This window comes from Oxyura jamaicensis, chromosome 1, assembly GCF_011077185.1.
Source record: "Oxyura jamaicensis isolate SHBP4307 breed ruddy duck chromosome 1, BPBGC_Ojam_1.0, whole genome shotgun sequence".
Classification (NCBI taxonomy): domain Eukaryota; kingdom Metazoa; phylum Chordata; class Aves; order Anseriformes; family Anatidae; genus Oxyura; species Oxyura jamaicensis.
Window position 1 is genome coordinate 42,217,216 of NC_048893.1, and position 23,517 is coordinate 42,240,732.

The window sequence follows — 23,517 nt, forward strand, 5'->3', positions numbered from 1 at the left end:
GGCTAGGGCAGCCACCCAGGCATTGAGTCACCTCGCCTTGCTGTCACCGGGGCCAGGAGCACCCGTGCAGAGCAGCTGAAGCGAGCGGGGAATTTGATCTCGCCCTTATCTGTTACCGTCTGCCTATGGCACCATAAATGTGGGTGCGTGGTGCCAAAAGGTGACATCCAGCCACTGGTGTGGGCACAGCGGTGAGACCGAGAGAAAGGAAAGCTGCCACATTTGCCATCCCCACTTCTCCTATTTTTTTTTATTTATTTTGCTGTTTTTGAAGAGGCCAGGGATGACAGTGCCTGTGTGAAGTGTCATTTGCTTGCAGGTGGCCATGGGAGAGCTTTCATTTTCCTGTATGACTCATTATTTCTCTTATTTTGGCTATGCAATTAGTATATGCATACCTTTCAGCCAATGGATCCCACATGGAGCAGATCTCCACGCTGGAGCCCGTGGAGGAGCCCCCGGTGGAGCAGGTGGATGTGGCCTGGAGGAGGCTGCGGCCCATGGAGAGCCCCCGCAGGAGCAGGCCCCGGGCCGGAGCTGCAGCCCGCGGAAAGGAGCCCACACAGGAGCAGGGGGCCTGGGGGGAGCAGTTCGGGAAGGACGGCATCCCGTGGGAGGGACCCCATGTGGAGCAGGGGCACTGCTGCAGCTACTGCCACCACCACCATGGCAACACACACACAAACACACACACCCTGTGGCCATCACCAGTGCCACAGCCCTGGTGATCAAAGGCATCACACAGGAGGGCAAAGCTGGGAATGACCTTTGGGTATAGCTCAGGAAGGAGGGCAATTAGCAGAACTGTGATACAGGAACGTGGCCACTGCCGCTGTCCTCCTATAGGGGTTAACTCCTGGGCTTGGTGCCCACATCCCTGTTCTGCATCATGTTCCAGAGCAGCAAGGGGCCAGGGAGCTCCAAGAAAAGATACACAAGGTTCAAGACAGGTATTACAGACTTTTATGTCTTGATTTTCCCCTCACGCTCATGGTAACACTTGCTTTTGCAACACACCACTAAAGAAACAGAACGGGAACACGTAAGGGAGGCAGGGCTTGGCATTACAGCAGATGAGCACAGTGATTAAAGTACGTGCTGTACCTTCACTTCTACCCATTTTACCCACTTGGACACACATTTCTACCTCCAGTCACAGAAATAGTGAGAAAATGCACTTTGTTCTCAGCCTTAACGCAGCCTTTTCCTTATGAGAGGACACAGCTTTTACCCAAAGGCCAGCACCTCTCCCCCCAGAGCACTGCTGCTTTCCTCAGCCTACCAGAGCCAGCCACACCAGCCTCCCCCTGCCACCCCATTCTCACCACCTACAGTTATCTCAAACCAGCCCAGAACCCGGAGGAACATAAGCAGAGAGAACAGGCACATTGGTGTTGCACATACCACAGTTTATTTCATCCAGTGCCCCGCACCCTTTCTTTTCCATCAATGCTGCCTGCAAATCTTGTGAGTAAATGCCAGCTTTTCCTGCACTTATGCCAAGCATGTGTGCCCCTGCCAGCTGTGGCACATGTTGCCCACCACCCTCCCCAATTAATTAATTAGTATTAGACTAACTCCACATCATAGACTTCTCCTGACACTGGCACTATTTATGGTGTAGTCAAGTGTGAGGTCTGATGAGAAAGGATGAGTGATGAACAGTCTCCTTCAGCTAAGACCAGGTAGGGTACGATCAGCCTTAGTTGAAGGAAGACTTTTTTTTTTTTTTAAGTCACCTAAAGAGAGGTGTTGATTCTCAGAGGCTTGAAAAAAGGAGCAGAACCAGCTTCTGTGCTCAGAAGCAGCGCAGGTAAGTGCCACAAGCATGCACACAGATGAACAATCCCCTGTAAAGAGGTTTAGGGGCACCTGCTGCTACTCCTTTGGGGCAATAAGAGGTGCAGCCCTAGCCCCAGAAATTCAGCACAGCCCCGACTGTTTGTGCTCTTACACGTGCACAGCCTTCAAACACGTGAACAGTGCACAGAGTCCCACTGTTTTACCAAAGGGAGGAGAGGAGGGAGGAGAAAGGGAACACATTCCACAGGGACTTCATGGATTGTATTCATTTCCAAACCCAGCCTATTTAACTAGGAAGAGAAGGGAAAGGGACAGGGAAAGGGAGGGAAAAAGGGAAACTACACAGGCAGTGACAGAAAAGTTACAATAAAAATATGCTTGCTCCCTTAAGCAATGCCACCAGGGTCAGCCACACGACACAGACATTCCAAGCCACGGCAGCAGGGGAGTAGTATATTAAAATACACATCAGCCACACAGTGCCTTCAAGAAATGGACTCGGAAGAAGAAACAAGGGGGAGCACACCTTGCCCCTCTGTGACCTGGCAGCAGCTGAAGGGGGTCAAGCACTCCCCTGGCCTGGAGAAGCAAGGGCAGCAGTCGCAGCGTAGCCTCCCTCCCACACAATGCTGGATGCTGTCAGGCAGGAGTCACAGTCTAATAAAATAAAATTAGATGGACAACGGGGTTATCCTGATGAGAGCGCTTCTGGGCTCTTTGTTAGGCTTGGCACACCCTTGCCAATGCTATGGAAGTGGAAAAGGATTCTTCTTTTCAATTCATGCAGAGCTCAGAGCAGCACTGACTTAGTCTAGCGTAAGCATCTGCCCTGCAGAGCAGGGAGTCATTTCATGAGGAGTGGAATAAAAAAAAAAAATCAGCAGGATTTGTCCAAGTTTATGAAAGCAGAAGGAAGGACAGACCTCCTACAGGGAGAATAAAAAAAGACAGCATGTCTGCATGGGCTCCAGGATCTTCTCCCACTATGCAGCTCCAAGTTCTCTGCTGATGACAGTCCTATGAGGAGGGAAGGGCACAGCAGCATCTCTTGCCTCTCACAGCTGGTGGAGGGTTTGTAAAAGCATGTGGCGAGCAAATGAACAGGAGTCAAGAGCACGGTTTGGTCTGTGGAAAGAAGAGAATTATTTAAAATAGTTAAGTTTAGAAATTTGTTTTGTATCAGACTTCATACAATTAAATAAACACTATTTCAAATGCATTAGGCTTGCACACCCCAAAAGCTGTATCTTTTCCCCTCAATTCTCTCTTAAACCACTCCCTGACCTCTACACAGATCACTGCTCCCCATTCAGAGCATGGTGTAGAAAATTCTCTCTCCTGTTGTAGAGTGGCCAAGAACCAGAATTTATTTCCATGAGTACAAAAATATAGGAGCAGTCTGCTCATCTGTGCAGCCCAGTGTCTCATGCTTGGTAGCAGGAAGTGGTTGGGAAAGAAGCCCCCCTTCCCTCCCTGCAATGGAATTTTCCATATACATTAATCGTTTAGGGGCCCCCAAAATACACATGACATGCCTGCTTATATTTGAATATTTTCTCACCAAGTCCTCTGCTACCTTTGATCCGACAGCAACTCAGTCTCTGGAATTTTTTTCAGTCTTCACAAAGAGGCAGTGTAACCTCTTGCTGTCCCTGCCCCTTAAGCCAAGAAACATCTGACTCACTTGCCTGGGCTGCCTCACACAGCACCTTAGAAACAGCCGCCAGAAACTGCAGCCCATCGGCAGAAAGCGCCTGGCACGGAGCATGCAGTAGTGACATCTACCTCAGAGAGAATAAGCTACTTGAAACTAGGCAAGGGAGCTACACAGTCACATCAGGGTAAAGGTGGGGTTAAATCTCCCCAGCATTACCATCAGCTCCCAGTAATGTACACTCCTGTTTCCATGGGCTAATTGTTCTCCAGGCATCACAAACTTCTCACCATCTGCACCCACCCATTAGGGAGTCACCACTAAAGAATCATAATCCAATGTCTTCCACTGCTCTGAGAATGAAAATCACTAATTTTACCCCTCTTGCACCCCAATACAGAAATACAACCTTTAGTAAGTAATAGAAGCGAGTTCTGCACAATTCAGGAGAGAAGGGAGGAAAAACAGAGTCAGAAATATCAAGGAAGAGCAAAAAGTTCACATTTTACAGTGCATGAGCAACAGCTGCAGAGGTTTATCAGTACAGGGCTCCACACCTGCTGCAGATTACCAGGAGCACAACCTGGAGAAGAGTTAACCACTTCTATCCCCACAAAAGCCATTTAATAACGTAGCAGGACACCATTACAACTTGCAGTTTACCTTCAAAGTAGCTGGATGAGGTATTTCAATAGTCACATTTGGAGGACCCGGCCCCATTTGTATGGGTCAGGCTGGTTTTGTCTAGGCAGCTCCCCATTTCGGGAGGACAGAGTACCTGAAATATTGACACTGATCACAGCCAAGCTCCCTCAGCCTCCCCTCCAACCTGAAGCCTCCTTTAACAAGCTCGAAGGAGCTTCCTACTTGCTGTGGGATTAAACTGCCTGTCGCTCTGTGGTAGACTGTTGATAAAGGCCAGTGATGTGATCCAAGCCAACAGCAAAGAGCAGGGGGAAAAAAAAAAAAAAACTCCCCTCAAACCAACACAATCTCTGTCGCAAGAGAACAGAGGTGCACGTACATTCGGCTTTTCCTCCTAAAGAACTATGAGAAGTCAGATGTGGATTCACAGCTCCCTCTTGTGTCTGAAAATAGAAAATGAGGACAGACAGCAGAGAAGATGGATGCTGCTTACAGCCCTTACCCATGATCTTATTATTTTTTGGATAGAGAACACTACCCACATCGCCACAAACTGCTGCAAAAGAGAGGAAGAGAGTGACTACTCCAGAAGTAAGCCACTTGCAGCAAAAAGCAGGAGAGCTCTAGCCTTGGCAGCTGCAAGAACCTTCCAGCTCTAGAAGTCCACAAGAGCTAATTGCAACCCTAAAGGAAATACCTAGAAAATATCACAGGAATGCATACCGGCTAGCTGCGAGCGACTGACTCATGGGTTTGACAGTGTGGATGTAGATTTGTTGTAGGAATAGAGCCCACAGGAGCTCGGCAGATTACTAGATTAATGAGACCTCAGTCTGGTTTACAGTTCGGATGTCGTTTTGTTCTGATTCAATTCCAATCAAATACAAGAGGGCATAGGTTAATCAAGAAGCTATTTTAATTGGACTTTAGCGTTCTTGAGCAGGCAAGTGCAAAGGATTTAACAGCCATCCTCCTTGTTCCCTCAGGGAAAGGATTTTAAGACATATTTATAAAACATGAAGCTATATTCCTTATATACACCTACTGTTAGCTTCATTACGCTACACAGGACGTAGGCTTCCTTGTGATATCACACGCTGTCTACCTTACCACCAGATCTCTACTTACCAAAACACATACAGATGAAAAACATTTATTGGCATTTTGCAGGCCTGGAGCCTTGGACCAGCTTACATACACACATACACGGACAGGGGGACAGTGTCCATTACGTGCAGATTTTTTTTTTGAAGGTTGCTAAAGTCGAGTTACAAGGATACTCCAGGCACTGCAACCTGACATAAGCATTAGAAGGGCCAAATGCAGTGAAGCAGTTCCCTTTAATGTACTCTCCACTTCAAGTGATGTGAATCCTGTTTGAAGTGGTTAGGTCTGATAGACAGTAAGCAGTACCAGTTTTGATCAAGCTGGCTCTGCATAATTAGCACTCGATAAAGAAGTAAGCCGTTGCCTTCCTCAGTCTTTTATTTTAAGGATGGTATTGGATCCTTATGCTGTAGGTATAAATTTGATCAGCAAGATCACAGGCAGACAGCAATGCCAGTATTAGCAGCACAGGAACCAGCAGAAATCCTGTAAGCTGAACAACTCCATCATGGCAACTCCTGATACTTCTTGCTTAAGCGTACAAAGATCAAGCTGGAGGTGTATTTGTTCAGTTGCTAAAGCACAGGACCATGGGCGGGTACAATGCCCAATTCCTAGTCTGATCACGCCAAAGAGGGGACACAAGATGAACTGTTCCACCCGAGGTGGCTGTAGGGTAGCATTTACACATGTGTAAACAAGCTAGTTACATAGTTTTATTTTCCAAAACTCAGAGCAGCTGACTGCTTGACACATACCACTACCATGCATCAGCTTTCACAACTTCAGCCACACCACCATTTGCAAAAATTCTTCCCTGTCACAGCAGCCTGCTTCCAATCCTTAAGAAAGGACTGACTGCCAGTATTTGACTGCATCCCTCTTGTCCATGTTTTGTACCAACCACAGAGTATTATTTGATGCCCGTGCCCTTCATCAGCACAAAATCTCAAATTTCTGCATATTCCCACACCATGAAAATCAGGAAGGCTTGAACCTTGTCCTGGAATCCCTTAAAAAGCTGTCCTGACCCCATATGGCACATTGTCTGTGATAAACCAAATTGCCACCAAATTCCAAATGGATTTCAGATGTCTACTTTTTTTTTTGTCTAATTTGCCAATTCTGGACTGTTCCTCCCCTTGACTGCTAAACAGAAGGATTTATTTTTTCCTCTCTCAAGAGAAGCATTATTTGGGGTGTTTCTTCTAATTCAAATGATAAAGTTCACACTGATTTAATTAAGATGATGCATGGCTTCCATAGCTGTTGGACTTACTATGCTTTACAACATTAAAGACACTAAAAAGGGGTGTGATTCTATACCTGTACTAGAAGTAATATTAAACAGAAGCAGACAGTGAAAGGCAGACAGTGAAAGCAGCTTCTTCAACACTTACGCTTTCAATATAGCTTTCAAAAAAAAAAAAAAATTACTAACCCTGTTGCTGTCACAGTAGCAACAGTTTCTTTTAGTAACATACTTTTGTTTGTTTTCTACTGTTCTGATTTGTTAGTCTTCAGTGTTACACAGTGACGAGTCAGGTAGAGCTCTGCTTGCCCTCCTACTGCTTCAGAGCCAGGTAGCTTGCCTGGCTCATTCCATCAAGATGTGTTGCTCTAAACCTTGCAAACTACAGTGAGCAAGACAAAAGTAGAGGCCTATGAAAATATTAACCCTTATTTTCAGAATAGATATTTCATTGGTTCTAACAGAACAGTTGATGTGTAAACTATTAACTCTCACTAACTCCCATGGAGAAGACTGCATTAACAAGTATGATACTCACTTTGTGACAAAAGCTGTGAGAACTGGAGCCAGGGATTTGGGGAAATAATCTTGCTGGACCATATGGTTCAAAGTCATAAGAATTCCGTAGAGGCTTGGGACAGTTTTGATCTTCTCTTCACTCTGAAAAAAGAGGATGAGAAGACAAAAATCAAGCATCAGATAATCACTATTTTATCTAATTCACTGTAGCTGAGAAAGGCAATGAATCCTCTGTAGAACAAAGTGCCCCCATACATTGTAGGAAAGAAAACTGTACAGTGTTCCTTAAGACAAAAGGTAGCCAACTCTATAATCTCCCAGCAACAGCATTTGAAATACAGCAGGATCCAGAAAATTTTATTATATATCAATTAGATGTTAGTCATTAATAGCATCAGCAATGGGGAAAAGGAAGTAACACATTCACAAGTGGAACAGAGAAATCTCAGACGCTCTATCAAAATGCCCTTCTGTGGAATTTGACTTGACTTCATCAAGAATTGAGTTGCCTTATTTACACTGTTTTTCTCCTGCATTATTCCATAGTTCATTTTTTATACCACTTCCAGTTCTTTGTCAGCCTGCCTCCAGAACTTGATGGAGTATCCCCAGAACTGGTTTCACAATTACGAATAAGGCAAAGTTATTGTCATTCCTACTGCTGTTCCCCTGCTTACATGATAAGCAAGTTCTTCTTCCTCCTAAAACGATGCTAAACTACATGCCCCAACTCTTACATTGTTTTCATTTATTTCTCCATCCCACTAAAGCCCTCCACTCCATAGACAGGATCTAGACCTGCATTCCTAGGCATATGACCTTATATTTCATGGTGCTAAAAACAGCTGTTGCTCATGCGCTTCCACCTATGCGGGACAAAGTTCTGGAAGCTGCTCCCACTCCAGACATGCCTAACATATCAACAGTTCTCAATACCACAGATGACAAATAATTGGTTGGCTGATCCTCAAGGGCATTACTACCAATACCACTGCCTGGTCTGCAAAAGTTCTTCTGGAACGCAAGTCTGTACTTTGTGCTTCGTGTTATTTTCCGTATGGGGTAAGAGGTAGATGGTAGGCCCCAAAGCAAGCGTTCTGCAGAGCAGAAAGCCATCTTGGGTTCTGTAGACCTGAGAAGTGGAACACACGTATCATCCAGCATGTCAACAACTTTCTGCTCCCTAGACTGAGTATGACTGGAAGGAAATCCATAAACCTAATTAAGAGTAGGCTGCTATAACATAAGTTATAGGTATTCTGCTATTTAAAGTTGTCTTGGTCCAAACTTCCATTCTCAGTTTCTAGGACTTGAGAAACATTGACCTCGTAGTACAAGTAGGCAAAAGTACTTAAGTCTGCAGACAGAACCTCTCCCCAGGTCATCTCACTGAAATTAAAGCTACAGGCAGTCTGACACAGTTTGCAGGTTTTCTACTGACCCTTCCACCCTTTCTCATGAGAATATATGAAGATGTATTTGATGCTGGTGAGCAGCAAAGACACTCCAAAGGATAAAGTTTAATGCTACCAATCAAACATGAGTAGCTGGATATTTGTTTTTCAGTCATGCTACCAGAAGATACTCTAAAGGACCATGTTAATTAAAAACACATCTAGGAGTCTAATGTGTAATACTATTAGAGACATCTGTAAGAGTCCACAGTCCAGCAGCACAAACTCTCACATGACCCTCCCTACCTCTAGGGGATGACTGAGATTGCAGAACACATTAAGCAGAAGAGGTAAAATGAGCTGACACCACCTTCATCCTAACGCGATCTTGCAATTTGCAATTTTTGCTGGTCCTGCAGACTTCTATTATCCCTGGGCATCAGGCATGCACAGGCACCCAGCTGCTTCCATGGCAACATAATTACCCCCAACCCAGCCAGTCTGGTCTTCAACAGCCCAAGCAGGCCATAACTTAACTCTTTCCTGCTTCCTCACCTTAAGTAGTCCCATGTGGATCAAGAGTGTTGTGACAAATGCATCCGAATTAAACGTGGCAGAAGTGAAGGCTTTCCTCATCAAGGCATCTGAAGAAGAAACAAACGCACTGTGGTAAACAATAAGGAAAGGGACCCTGTTTCAAATTTTAAGAACACGATTGATCATAGAGGACCTCAGGGAGTATCAGCTGTTGAAGGACTTTTGGGAGGTAACCTGCCTTAAGAATCTAGTTGTCTCTATAGGGACTAGGTAGAACCTCAGAAATTCAGACAGATAAAACCCAGTGCTTTAATATAAGGCCTGATACAAAGGCCTACATGGGGAAAAAATAAACCCCACACTGTCAAGTTTCTGATGCAACTTGACCTGTCTCATGCACCACAAAATGCTCTACTCAGTGCCTTTGAATTTGCATGCACATGTGCATGCATGCACAATTAGCTGAAATAGAACAGTAAGAGCTAAAGTCTTGAAATTTTAAGGCCAGCAAGATTTCACCTTTCATTAGGTGTCAAAAGGAATGAGAAAAGTTATTGAGTTCTTTTCTGGTCTCTCTTGGGCCTATATTCTGCTGTTAGCTATGGGCAAACCAGTGCTCTATCCTATTTTGTCTACCCATCTTGACTTCTGACTGTTCTGGTGTCTTGGAATGACAGAACCCACTGCAGCAGCTATAGCACAGTGTCAGTAACTGAGGACCTCATCATTAACTCATGGTTTTTTTTTTAGAAGGAAAGTAAATGCCAGGCACTACTTTTCCCTAAGAAGTAGTAAGAAACTACTATCAAGATAATTACCTACACAAGCAGACTTCAGACAAGGTGTACAGCCTGTGCTCCATTTTTTTGTTGGAGACAACTCGTAATGGGCATCAGACAAGGCCAGCACTCACTCAGTGAAGTGCCAACTGATTAGTTTTGGCTCGTTGGACCCACACACAACTCAAGGGAACTGTTATATTACTGTTTTATAGACAACAGCTAACAGTTTCACTATGTCTATGTATTCTGAACAAATAAATTGTTAACTAAGCAAACTGCACTTTTTTTTTCCTCCAATAAATCACTCTAAATAACCCTTAAGATAATTGATCCAGTTCTTTTGCACAGTACTGAGAGATAGCTCAAGTACAGGAGAACTGTTCGGCTGGGGGATTTGAAAAAAAAAAAATGAAAGACAACGGTAACTTGCCCAGGAGTTGTTCAGAATATCCATTTCTAAGTGAGAAAATGAAGGGATATTATTAGTCCATGCAAAAAAAAAAAAAAAAAATCACAGCTAACTGTGCTGTAATATACAGTGAGGAACAGCCCCTTGCTGTATGTTAGCCTCTGTGCCTTGTCCCATGTTGTAATGCAAATCTTTGCTTCCTGAAGAGATTAAAGAGGTTTCAGACTGATAAGAAGTGACACTAAATAAGAGGCCTCTCTTTATACTCTCTTAATACTAAACTGGAAAGCTATTTCCTGCAAAATATTTTTTTAATTAAACAGCCCTGAAAAAATAGCTGACCGTGGAACACAAAACTAATGGCTATTGACAGGATAGCATCAAGGAGATGCAGGTAAGGGCAGCAAAGGTCCACTAAGGCAGCAACTACAAGAGACGCTTTAGAAGCACAAGATCTGCTAAGGTCAGAATGAGCTTCTACTTTGACTCTGCACAATAGCATGGCACAACTTGGTACTGTGTTATCCAGGGTTTCTTGCTGCCAGGGTCACAAAAATCAAGTGGCCTGGCTCTCAGAGGCCTTCCCTTGCATTGCATCATGAAGTGGAGAAAGGCCCAGTCACCTGTTGTTTCATGCACAGCTGTTTTTACTGGGGCTTCATCTTTGAAGACTGAAGATATCCTTAGGAGAGCTGAAACTACTTTCTCTACATCAGATGTATCTGTCTGAAAGACAAGGAAAAGTAGAAATAAATAAGTCAGGGGCCATTAAGTTCGCTGCTAGCCAGGTACAGAAAATAAGTCTCTGCAGCAGCAGTGACAAGAATTATAGCCTCTAGCTGACTGACATCAGTTTTTTTTCTTGGCCATACTACAAAGCATAAGCAACACTATGAAACAAAGTTACTCTGTGTAGAACCTCTGGTGCCAGTATAAGCATTAACCACATCATCTGCTTCCTTAATGTTCCTCAGGATCGCTGGGGAGAAGATGCAAAGCTAGGACTCATGAGGTTATCACCTCTGGGAATTAAATGACGCCAATAGAGAATCAAATAGAGCAAAGCTCTGTCTCACCAACCTGCTGAGCTATCAGCACAGAACACTTTGGTCCTAGTCGCAGCAGCTTCTCTGGTGATGGGAAAGCAAGGAACGTGGCAACATCCACAGGAGGAGATGGCACCGGAGTTGAATCCTGAAATAAGCAGAATCCATCTCAACCTTACTCTTAGAAGCAAATAAATTGGTACAGTAGCAAAGGCACATATGCCTGACTTGCAAAGGCACATCAGGTCTAAATTTGTTCTATTTGATAACTATTTGAAGCTGGAATGAGTCTAGTTGCAACAGCCACAATATGCTATCATGACCGTATGGCATTGCATATACAAGGTTCCCACCATTTTCTGGAGGTGGGGAGACTTTCTACCCATGTTTGTCACAATGGCTGCTCAGCCTTTCCCTCCACACATGTGCACGTGCACATTTTAACAAAATGAGTTTCCAAGTCATCCATTTTATTTATTTCTCACACATTATCCTCCTGCCTGTTACCACAGGGCCAGTCCACACAGGCAAGCATGTGAATTCTTGCCAGCACTTCAAGTTCAAACTCACTCCGGATCTCGTTTCCTCCTTCATTCTCTGCCAGATGAGGAGACAGAAATGCATACTGAAGTAAGCTTACCTGTGAATCAATTATCTTCTTAGGGGTCAGTGAGTCCTGTTCTCCCTGTCCTCTCTCCTTAAGCTGTTGCTGTTCTTCCTCTTCCTCTTCCTCCTCTTCTTCTTCTTCATCCTCTTCGTCCTCTTCATCATCCTCCTCTTCCCCTTCATCATCACTAAGGTTTGAGAGTTTACATGTTACATTAATTACATACTTGAAATGCCTATACACTAGAACCCCTTTTTTTTTTTTTCCTTCAAGGACTAAAAGGCAGCCTCCCCTCAAGTCTTACTGCAAGAAGTACATCTCCATCTACAATAGACTATGAGGCCACCTCAGACTTCAGTCACCGCTTGACAATGGTGAGCCAAGAGCCAGGAACGCAGTCAATAACCAACACTGAGATAATTCCATTGATGAAAATGGGGTATGACACTTATCCTGCTTAGGGAATCCCTTAACGGTACTCCACAGTGCACTCAAACCAACACCCGTTACAGTTCTTGTTGTAAACTAGGAAGGTGATTGAAAATACTAATGAAAATTAATGGAAAACTTCTCGTTTAAACCGCGGTGCCCTGCCTACCTCAAAGATCCCAGCACAGCTGCCATATTGAAGCCTTCAAGGATCTCCTGCAGTTGTTCACATCCCTCTTCTCCCAGGCAGTTACCTAGATTTGGGGGAGAAAGGGAGTAGATTTAAAAGATGCACGCAAGTTTGTTCTTGGGGAAACTTATCAATTCTTGTCTATCTCATTTCTGAAATTGATCAGTTATCTGTCATTTCTACACAACACCTTGGAGGCAGCAATGCAGAGGTCATGAGCAAACAGCAGTTAAACAGATTTCAGAGGCATTACACAACATTTGGAGACAGACAAAAACCTTAATTATTCAGAATGTATTTGAGAAACTTCCTGCTAGTTCTATAAACAGTTCTTGGTCTCAGCAATCCGGGAACAAGGACACATGGCCCAGCACCACTGACATGCAGAGACCTAAGGTATCAATGGCAAAAAGCCAACAGTGGTCACAGTCTCCTATTGCTCTGCAGAGATGCAGACTGAGGTTTTTAATTACATTTCTGAAATATCCAAGATCACATTGAACAATCTAAAGTTTTATTGAAAAGAGTTATGGGTATCAATTCAATCTTTCTACCTTACAAGACATATTGAAACTTTTAAACTTTAATAATTGACTTGAGTTCATGGCTTAACAAAGCTTTCAGGATCTAATCGCTTCCTGTCCTTCTGTCATCCAAATTCAGCTACTCTTGCATACTGTTTTTCAAATGCTGAAAATTGCAAGACTAGCATAGGTGATATTGTCAACATTCTTCCTAGTGCTTTCTAGTTGGGATCAAACTAGCTGTGCTTTTACCTAGCAAATTTACTTACCATTGAGATCCAACTTCTCCAACTCTGCCTTATCTTCAATAGCTTCAGCAACAGTCAGAGCAGCATCTCGTTTGATCTCACAGAAGGACAAATTCAGTTCCTAAGAAACAGAAGAACCTTTGTTTACCAAATTCCAGTAATACCTATCATCCCCATAAGCTTCACATGCTCACAAACTTTCTGGAAAGATTCTCATTTGAAGAGGTTCTCAGAAAAAAACAAAAGATTTTTCATTGGAAATAAAATAGGTATCTCTACCTCATATACCTATAAGTGGTATTTTGAGACGTACCATTGTTAAAAGCAGCACTATTGAAGTTAGCCACTTAACTGAAAAAGCCACAACGACCATGCCATTATGACTGCTCCCCTAAAAGGTAGCAGCCATTTCAGTCCTTAGCAGTCAGCTGACTGAGATCTTCACTTATTCAAGAGGCACCTCTTTCAGAACCAACAGGAGGAAAAATTCTGGACCTGCTTAGAGGGAGGAAGGAGCAGTAGCTCCTCAGGTCTCCTCTCATACCATTGCAGCATGAGCATTGAGTACACTACACCAGCAAAGCCCTGCTGCCAGTCACATGACTAAGTCAGAATTTACACACCAGCAAGTCTTACAGAAGAAGGGTAGCTACTACACTAAACAGACTGCATATTTGCCTTTCAACACTTACACTGCACATTAAGACCTTCAAAAGAAGCCACATCTGGTGCTACATCTGATAGTCAGCAGAGAAACAGTGTGGACAGACTAGTAAGAGTGCAGTTAATCAGCTGCCAGGCACCATCCCCCACCATTCCACATTCTGTTCCATCAATCCTTTCCTGAGATGAGATTTAATATTAACAACAAAAGGGAAGTAGTCCTTGAACAGAATGAATCAGCTACTATTGCCTCATACTACTCTCCTTTAACCACTTCTGCTCTGGAAAAAAAAAGATTTAATTTGTGACTGTTCACATAAATATTCCCATCACAAATCTTAACTTTTCCTGGGAGATTCAGAAATAAATTCCAGTGGAACCAGCAGGGGCCTGAGCAAAGGATCTCACAGCACAAAGTACCTACTTCTTTCTGTACCAGATTCATATACAGAGATAAACGTTAGCACTCAGCTAGATTTTTGGTTTTGAGTGTAAGCTTGCAAGAGTAGGAATCGTGTTCAGCATCTGTCCCAGGGCAGTGATGACCCATGAAAGGTGTTTCTAGAAATTCTGATTTACTTATGCTACTGACTGGACTTAGGCCTGTCTAGAATGTTGTCAAATGCCAGTAATGTGCAAATACTGATAGGGGAGGCTATGGTACTGCCAAAAAACTGAAAATATTTGGACCTTTGATACATACCCTAACAAAGAAAGGCAACAGCTGTACAAGTAATGAAGTGATAAAGAGATTACAAGATGTTTATGAAGAGGGACATTTCAGTCTGTTCTCGTGATCCTCTGAGATTCTCAAAGCATATATTTGCAGTATCAGACTTCTTGAACAGTACTTGCTGTTGAACTGAAGCAGCAGCTTCAAAAGCATCAAGTGGAGCCTAAGCAGATCTCTGGTACACCTCCATGTAAAATAGTCTTAGCTGGATGTGCTAATGCCTCTGACTTAAAGATAACTGCTTTTGGTTATGAACATAGAGCTACAATGAGGTGAATCCTCATTATTTAAAATAATCTGTAGCAGTAGGAGAATGGACAGAAAACCAGGAAACTGGAAACAAGGCATTTTCAAAAGAGATTCAAAGCTGAACAGCAGAAGGCAGTACCTTTAATTTATGAAGCCCTTCTTTAACAGCATCTGCAATAGCAACAGCACCCTTCGAACGCACTAGGCAGTCTCCAAAGTTGATCACTTCAATCTGCCGTAGTGACTTCAGCGTCTGCAATACAGCACAAATTTGAAAGTACAGACATGCAAGTAATCAAGTGTCATATCACTCCTGGAAGGCCAACTTTCTCACCAACCCACATGTTGATGCTAACTAATTATATCCGAAGAGACTGGGAGGTAAGCGACAAACACTAATTGTTCATAACAACTCACCTCTGCCATGGCCACAGCTCCTTTCTCTGTGAAGGTGTTGTCATTCAAATTTATAACCTTAAGCAGTGAGTTGATAGCAAAGGCCTGGGCCAGTGCTGTGATGCCAGGATGGTTGATTCCATTCTGTGGCATATGGACCTCTTCCAGAGTCCCAATGATCTGGGAAAGGATGCAGATGAAAAGAAAGCTGTTAGAAGACATAATTCAGCTCAAGAGTATAGCACTCCACTCTTTAGGATTTGCTCAGAACAGTTTTCTTGCAACTTAAAAGTCCATTAGCTGTTCTGCACAGAATTATTTATCAGCAGTTATACCACAAATCTAAGTGAAACTGCAGGCTCACAGCAAGTGTCAGATTAATCTAAAGCCCTGATTCCACAAGTCCTGCTAGCGTACCTGTTCTAGCTACCTCAAAACAAGAGTTCCCTGTCTGTGGCATAACAACCCTCAGACAGACCAAGAAACATCACTAGAAATGAAACTTTCCTCATTAAGATCTACACTTTGCCCTGACACAGAAGTATACATTGACAGTGTCAGCTAGAGAAAGCTAAGCACCATTTAGAACCCTCACAGGAAGATCCTGGCAAAATAAACAGGTTTCTTCTGCCAGATGACCGAACAACTAGCCAGAAAAACAGCTGTTACCTGATCACCTGTTATTCCTACCACAGTGCCAGATAACCTCCATAAGCACAGACGGAGGAAAAGCAATAGGACCAACGGTAAATTTCTCAGGAGATGCCTATTCCTCCCTCAACTTTACACAGCAGCTAGTTGTGTGTTTGGAAACTTAGGTCACAGAAACATTCAGTCATTGATACTAATCACACCTGAAGACTGCAGTTTCTGCAAACAGCATTGTGACTGACAGTCACAGTCAGTGAACAGACAACCTGCCACCACCTCCAAGTTGCAGCAAACCCCGTGTGTGTTATCTTTAACATTAGCACTTAAGCACACCTTGCTCCAACTTGTTGTCACAAAGCTCTGGTTTGGTACTTACCCCAAAAGCTTCAGCCAGGGCAGTGGCGCCATCATTCTCCAGACGATTTCTGCCAGCCACAAATATTTTCAAAGCAAGAGGCTTGCCCTGGGCACTCGATTTCCTGTGACACTCTTTCAAAGCAGCTGCCAATATCTACAGGAAGCACAAGTAGTTTATCCTACCTCAGCATCTCATTCTGAAGGAATACAAATGTTTTCTATATGCAGCTCTCACGCAACACTTCAGACACTGCTGAAATAAACTTGCTTCTACAGTAGGGTATACAATAAAACTGTTGCTACATTTGATTCATGAACAGGTAACGCATTTATGAGCTATACCTATTAACATTTGATCCGTAAATAGGTAAACATAGAAGGTCTTAGTGACAATGACACTCAGTCCTGGTTTTGTTGCTTCATCCAACAGGCACCCTTCAGTGCTAGGCTTAGCAATACTGCTCTCTCACATCCAAGGACGTTAGATCTCTTAACATGAAATCTAAGGTTTAGGATAGACCTGTTTTCCTGTTCTAGAATAAGCTCATCTGTTTTTCCATTTCAGGAATCTATCAATATAAACAGAGGGAAGGGATCTTGACAGACTAGAGAAGTAAGCCCACAGGAATCTCACCAACTTGAAAGGGAAATGCCACATCCTGAGGAAGAATAAGCCCTGTGCAGCAGTATATGCTTGGGGGCCAAAAGGTGGCAAAATAGCTTGGCAGAGGAAAAACCTGGGAGTCCTGGTGGGTGAGGCGTTGACCATGAGCTTACAATATGCACTTGCAGCCAAGAAAGCCTACTGGCAGGCTTTGGGAGAAGGTGGTGTAAAGAAGGCTGTCAGACAAACCTATCAGATAGAGGAAATTCCACTTAAATACACAGATATATGCACACAAACCCTTTTATTGTGAGGGTTGTTAGACACTGGGTTAGGTTATCCAGAGAGTCTGTAAAGTCTCCATCCTTTGAGATGTTCAAAACCTGACTAGACACAGCCCTGAGCAACCTGTTCCGATTGCTTGGGACAGGAGGGCTGGACTAGACGATCACCAAAGATCCCTTTCAGCCTCAACCATTCTGTGCAGACAAGTCTGCAGGCAAGTCCTGGCTCTGACCTCATTCCCGATAAGGAGACAACCCTTACCTTGCCACCACCAATGCCCATGCCACAGTTATTGAGCTTGAGTTCCTGCAGGGTGTAACACGCAGGGCTCTTCAGCAGCGCCTCGAAGCCACGCACACCGTCTGGCCCAAAGGCATTGTCACTCAGGTCAAGCTCCACCAGCTGGGCTCCAGCAGTGATGAGCGCGTCCCCCAAAGAGATCTGCAAGGAAACAGATGGCGGGGGTGGGAGGGAGGGAGCAGATTGACTCTTACTGATAGCAGCACTGCAGCGGTAAGGTGAGCCAGTGATGCTGCAAAAAATTTCCACTTTGAAGACATTCTGCAAAGCTGCACAGGGAAATAAAACTTCACAGCTAAAGCCAGAGCAGGAGCTCTGCAAATGAAGCTAAAGATGACTGCAAGGCAGTCATCAAGAAATATCCCATCCGTTTAAGTCAAATACACATTTTTTAAAGTGAGTTTCCCCTCCGCACTGCTTAAAGAAGGATTTTCTCATTCTGTTAAGTGCCTCATGTTCTTGCTCCACAGAGCTCAAGGCTCAGGGGCTGAGCTCTGTAATGCTCTTGGAAGAAATATCCATATGGTTTTATTTAGAAAGCTTAGCTCCCATACTGCCTATCAGATCATGAAGATGTGTTCCCCAGGGACAAGCTTCTTCACTGATGGAGAACTGCATTTGGCCTTTTATCAACTCTTCCCCACCTCATACAGAAGCGGAGAAAAAAAATCGCTCATGTATTCTGAGACACTTAGTGTTAACAGTATAGAAAAAAACTCTGTGCTAACAAAGTCTCAAAAGCATACTCCCACAAAAAACATGACAGGTGAGAAAAGTTATATTAGTCAGAAGTCTCAGATCTAGTTTTTACTTACCAAAGCAGGAGGGATCTCAGATCTTAGCCTCCCAGTGAACATGTCACTCCAATGACACCTCTAAAATAAGAACATACAGATGGAAGCCATTAAAAATATTTAGGACAACACAGTTGTACAGAGGTTTACACATACAAGCTGCATTACATCACGGTGGACACCTTAATATTGTCTGCCTTCCTCTGAGCTTGTCATCTGATTGTGCTAAGGAGCTATGAGAACCGATGTTACAATTACTTCTCTTAGAAGGACATAAATGCAAATTGTAAATGCACCAAAATGCATACTGCAAATAATTATACAAGGCTTGTTGCTTGCATTTGAGCTGGAATTCTTTTCTGCTGATAAAATTACCAAAGGAAAAAACAGCAGGAAACCGAAGGATACATTAGGAATGTAGAGTTTACTAAGGTACGCAGCTCAACAAGCCGGACGTACTTGAAAAGCCACACTTGGGTGATTAACTTGAATCAGCGTTTCATATTCCTCTCCTACAAAGAGCAGTGCCTCTAGCAGCACAGCATCCTCCTAACTTTAGGCTAGGACAGTAGTGGGGAAACACAGTTTGAACACACAAAAACCTCCTGGTGCATTTCCTCCATTATTCAGGCATTATACGAAGCCTCATTCTCCAGAATATCTGAGCCAGTTTTTTCCATTAAAACTTAAGTTTTGTTGCCACAGGTCTTTATTTGTAAATAAGATCTGTAGATGCTGCCTCTGCAGAGAGACTCTTCCTTGCACAGCTTCCCAGCTTTAAGATTGGAAGCCTTCTGAGCGGGAAGAGTTAGGAATGCAGAAAGTGCTCCCGCTATCCTAGAGTCTTCAAGTTTTGCCATGTTTTCATATGGTTGTTCTTAATGGAAGAACAAAGCAAGCTTTTGGGCTAACTCAAGGTAGGCTATGGCAAGAAGGGTACAGATAGGCCTTCAGTATTTCCTTCCCCTTCCACCACCACCACCCTCTTGAGGGTCTCACCTTGAGCTCTGATTTCTTCTCCAGGGCTTTGGCAATAACCTTTGCTGCCTCCACACCCACCGTGTTGCCTTCCAGGCGCAGTGCTTCCAGGCCATCAAATTCCTCAATCTGTTTGATCACTTCTTCGGCTGGAAAGAGCATACAGTATTGTTGGCCTTTTAACTACCATCTTCGGTGCCACAGTAACACACTGATGCAGCAATACTTGGCCGGTTCTATCCTTAGCAAAAAGAGCTGAGCAACATTATCTGAAAGAATCCTGAGACAGCAATGGAGAACTGAACTGAAGTGTCAGGTCACTAGAGACAAAGTTCTCCATTCACCGTCCTTCTTTTTCATAATTTATTACTAGTTCTATTATCACACAGTCATTCTCATATTTGAGAAAGTAAGTTTGATTCCTCTGCCATTCAGGACATTATAGATGTACGCACTCTCAAACTAAGACACGAGGACTAAGCTAAAAGATAACAGCAATCAGCACCCCATCAACAGCCACAAGTTCACACTGGCTGGAAAAAACAGATGTCTGTTTAGCAAACATTGCAAGGCAGAAAAATTTGACTCTGAAGTATTCCTATGCAAGACAAGGGAAACCTCTCTCCTGTCACTGGCGCTTGTTGTCATTCCCAAATTCCAAATCCTTTCCCCACAGCTCAGTGGCTTTGCACTATTAAAATGGCATATAAAAAGCACCACCTTCGGAGTCAATAGCAGAGGTACACAGCAGAGCAAATAATATCTCTGAAGAACATGCTGTTTCTTCATGTGGCAGAAACGCTGATCTAAATATATACACTTATTCTACTGATATTTACCACACTGGCAGTCACTGCAAGACATTTTTAACTGGGAAACACACACACCAGCTAGAGAAATGTCCCAGGAAAAACAAAACAAAAATGACAACAACAACAAGCCTAACAGATCAGAATTTGGAAAGAAAAGGGACTACAGCAGCAGTCTAGTGCATCAGCCCATTCCTTTATGCAGGTCTTTGAAACATCTACTTGCTCTGAGTGTTATCATGCACCTGCTTACTGTGTGTAAAAAGAGCACTAACTCTTAATGCACAGTGACTGTCAAAAGCACTGGGAGAGAGCATCAAGAAAACAATAACTACATGTTAAAGAGCCAAACCCCAACTCTCTGAGCTGTAGTGCTGTAGTGCTGCCAGGTCAAAGCAGGGTACAAGAAGGGAAGGAAATGCGTCTATCAGAAGCAGCTGTAGCCACATAACCCTTGTATCACACCTAATATTATGACAACTTGGCCACGCAGGACGAGCAGGAGGTTTACCACAAGACTTCAGAATTGCAGGGAGACACTTCCCAAACACAAAGATATTTTCTCTTACCATCTTCAGCTGTATTCAGTTTAAGGCTCTGGCCTTTGAAGCTCAACTGTCCACCACCCACTTTGGTTTTGGCAAGTGACTCTGCTAGCTTGGTGATGTCTTCTGATGCCATTTTTCTGCTTTCCCAATGTTAAGAGCTGTCAATTAGAAGAAACTGTCAACACAAACTACAATACATAATCTGTATTAAATCTGTATTAATAATCATCCTTATTTAAACAGTAATGTGTTTTTTGTTGTCAAGATTTCTAAGCGAGCTTTCAGCATCGTTAGTGTTTTTCCCAAAGCCCACAACAGCCAGGCTAGATTAGCATCTCAAAGCCCACCAGACGGCGTTGATTCTTCCAATACTGAAGTGACTTGGGTTTTGTTGGAGTTGTTACACTTCATAAATAACCAGTAGCTAAAACCACTGACTAAGACCACATTAAGACATGAGTCTTGCGTGCAACACTTCCACAATTAAGATGTAACATTCCTCTCTCTCCCCAAACCGCATCCCTTAATTATACATGCTGCACATTTCTCCTGTTCTCTAAACCAAGCTAGAACAAACACAACAGTTCTTCCTTTTCAGCGATAAACCCCGCAGTGCCCACATCAGCACAGTTCCAGAACCACTTAGTTGCTGAAAAATCACAAGTGTTGTACACAAAGCTCTCTCTTATGGGTTCTCTTTCTCTTCAGAAGTTCCACAGTTTTGTCACACACAGGATGATCTTACACTGACAGATTACTGAACGTTTCACTTTGCGGCCACCCATACGTAGTTGCACCATTATTTAATGAACATCATCCCCTGCATGAAGTGACTGGCCTCTATTCACTCAGCAGGAAAAACAGAACGTGGGTTTTGGTTGCACCTCCAGTGGAATAAGAGCCTACGCGCAGCTAGTGCTTAGGAGCAACATACTTACAAAAACAGACTTCACGTATCAGAAAGGGATGAAAATCCTTCTCCTAAAAAAAAAAACAGAAATCTGGACCCCTTCCATTCTTGTCTGACTTCAAAGCAGACCCATGATTACGCAGCTCTTTAAGCTCAACAGCAGTGGTTTTAAAACATCCCCTAAACGAAAGCCATACATCCATCCGTTACTCCTGCTACCTAGCTATGAAGCATTTGCCTTCAGCTCCCCAAGGGTAGAGCTTCTCTTCAGCTTTCATTAACCTTCGTATTGCTTCTGGACACAGAGTAAAAACAATCTCCACAGTTCACCGACACCACCTTTTTAGGTTGACTGCTCTCTCAGGTAGGTGCTACCAACCAAAAGATGCTCCAGTAACTTACTCCACTCCTTCCAGATCACAGACACCATGCTGATGGACATTCCTGACCTCTGTTAATCCAACAACAAGGATGAAAGAAGGGATGTCCTCCCATCTACAAAGTCTTTACCATGTGGGAATAAATGATAGATAGGGTCCAGAAATCTGTTCATCTGGTTTAGTTCTCAACTTTAGAATAGCTCGTCACTCTTTTATGACGATCTTCTATGCCCTGCAGGTATACTCACACCTTCTGCTTCTCCTTTCCTTAAATCCCCTTGTACTTTCACCTTACGCTCCGGCTACGTCCTAATTTCACCACACCAATTCACCGTCACATCCTGAGGCGCGTGTTATCGCAAACGCCAGCCCCGCTCACGCTAACCTACCAGCACTCTCTTCACTGCCACTTCTTCCACGAGAAAACCTTAAAAAAAAAAAAAAAAAAAAAAAAAAGAGAGAGAGGGAGAGAAAACCGCAAAGTTAGCACAGCCGGCACTAAAAACGCGACCCGAGGAGCGGTTTCCCCGCCACGCAGGGGCTGCCCGAAGCCGCACGCTGCCTGAAGCGGCAGAAAGCCGGCGCAGCCCGGCGCTGCGCTTACACCAACCTCCCGAGGCGGAGCCCGCCGAGCACCGGCGGGCAGCCCCCGGCGGCTCCCTCGCAGCCCCGCGGCGCCGCTCCCCCCGGACGCCGACCCCCGCCTCCCCTCACGGCCCCGTCTCCCCTCACGGCCCCCCGCTAACGGCCGCCGCCCCCCCCCACCCCCGTCACCTCCGCGCGCCGCCGGCCCAGGCCCCCTCGCGCCGCCGCTGCCGTTGCCGGAGAGGGCGGGGGAGGGGCGGCGGGGGGAGGCGGAGGATTTGAAAGCCGGCAGTTGGGGACCCGCCGCTCCCGTTGGCCGCCCGCTCCGCCGCGTCGCGAGGGCCCGCCCTGCGCCTCGCCGCCCGGCGGCTGCGCGGGGCCGGGAGGTGCGGGGCACGCTGGGATGCGTAGTTCGGGGGGGGGGGGGGGGGGGGGGCGGACTGGGCCTCGTGTCCCGGCCCTGGTGTGCCCACACGAGCCGTTTGGTGAAGGGGTCACCAGGGGAGCTGTGCGGTGGTCCGCGGGCTCTCCAGATGTCCACAGCATTGGACAGCAGCGCCTTCAGCCCTGTCATTTAGATAGTCCCAGTGCACATCTCATGTTTATGCTTGGGTTTGTTGTCAAACCTTCCTGCTAGCAGCAGCGTTTCGTTCAAGAGAGCGCTATCGTTGCTTCTTAGGGGTGGAAAACTCGTTTTGCGTGATAGCTTTGTGTACATTATGTGTGATGCTTTTCTCATGTAAATAAATATGATGGGACAACATGAGTCTGTGTAAACCTGCTTGCTACTGCATTATGTGTGCACAGGTCCTCCTGACATAGAATCACAGAACCATTAACGTTGGGAAAGACCTCCAAGATCATCTGGTCCAACCATCCCCCTACCACCAATGTCACCCACTAAACCATGTCCCTAAGCATCAGGTCCAACCTTTCTTTAAACACCCCCAGGGATGGTGACGCCACCACCTCCCTGGGCAACTCGTTCCAATGCCTAATTACTCTTCCTGAGAGGAAATGCCTCCTCATTTCCAACCTGAACCTCCCCTCACACAACTTGAGGGCATTCCCTCTAGTTCTATAACTAGTTATCTGTGAGAAGAGGTCGACCCCCAGCTCCCCACACCTT

General features: G+C 44.6%; 1 protein-coding gene across 1 annotated transcript; it reads right to left on the bottom strand.

The window, feature by feature from the left end:
* Positions 1–1,388: 1,388 nt before the first annotated feature.
* On the bottom strand, positions 1,389–22,703 carry RANGAP1 (Ran GTPase activating protein 1). Its single transcript, XM_035335083.1, has 17 exons — positions 22,576–22,703; positions 22,193–22,229; positions 20,535–20,671; positions 19,178–19,305; positions 18,200–18,259; positions 17,346–17,525; positions 16,215–16,349; positions 15,209–15,367; positions 14,931–15,044; positions 13,168–13,267; positions 12,354–12,438; positions 11,789–11,942; positions 11,183–11,296; positions 10,726–10,828; positions 8,930–9,018; positions 7,000–7,121; positions 1,389–2,928 (listed from the first exon to the last, which is right to left on the bottom strand). Exons 3-17 carry the CDS (start codon positions 20,644–20,646, stop codon positions 2,859–2,861), a joined length of 1,725 nt encoding a protein of 574 aa, XP_035190974.1. The 5' UTR covers positions 20,647–20,671; positions 22,193–22,229; positions 22,576–22,703; the 3' UTR covers positions 1,389–2,858.
* Between the last annotated feature and the right edge of the window lie 814 nt (positions 22,704–23,517).

What these genes read in the sequence shown, in the direction of transcription:
- RANGAP1 (XM_035335083.1), bottom strand. Translation starts at nt 20,646, where the DNA reads ATGGCATCAGAAGACATCACCAAGCTAGCAGAGTCACTTGCCAAAACC. An exon ending in CCCTGGCTGAAGCTTTTGGG is followed by an intron (nt 15,368 to 16,214) that starts GTAAGTACCAAA and finishes ATCCTTTCCCAG; the next exon opens with ATCATTGGGACTCTGGAAGA. An exon ending in AGCTGTGCATGAAACAACAG is followed by an intron (nt 9,019 to 10,725) that starts GTGACTGGGCCT and finishes TTTCTTCTTCAG; the next exon opens with ATGCCTTGATGAGGAAAGCC.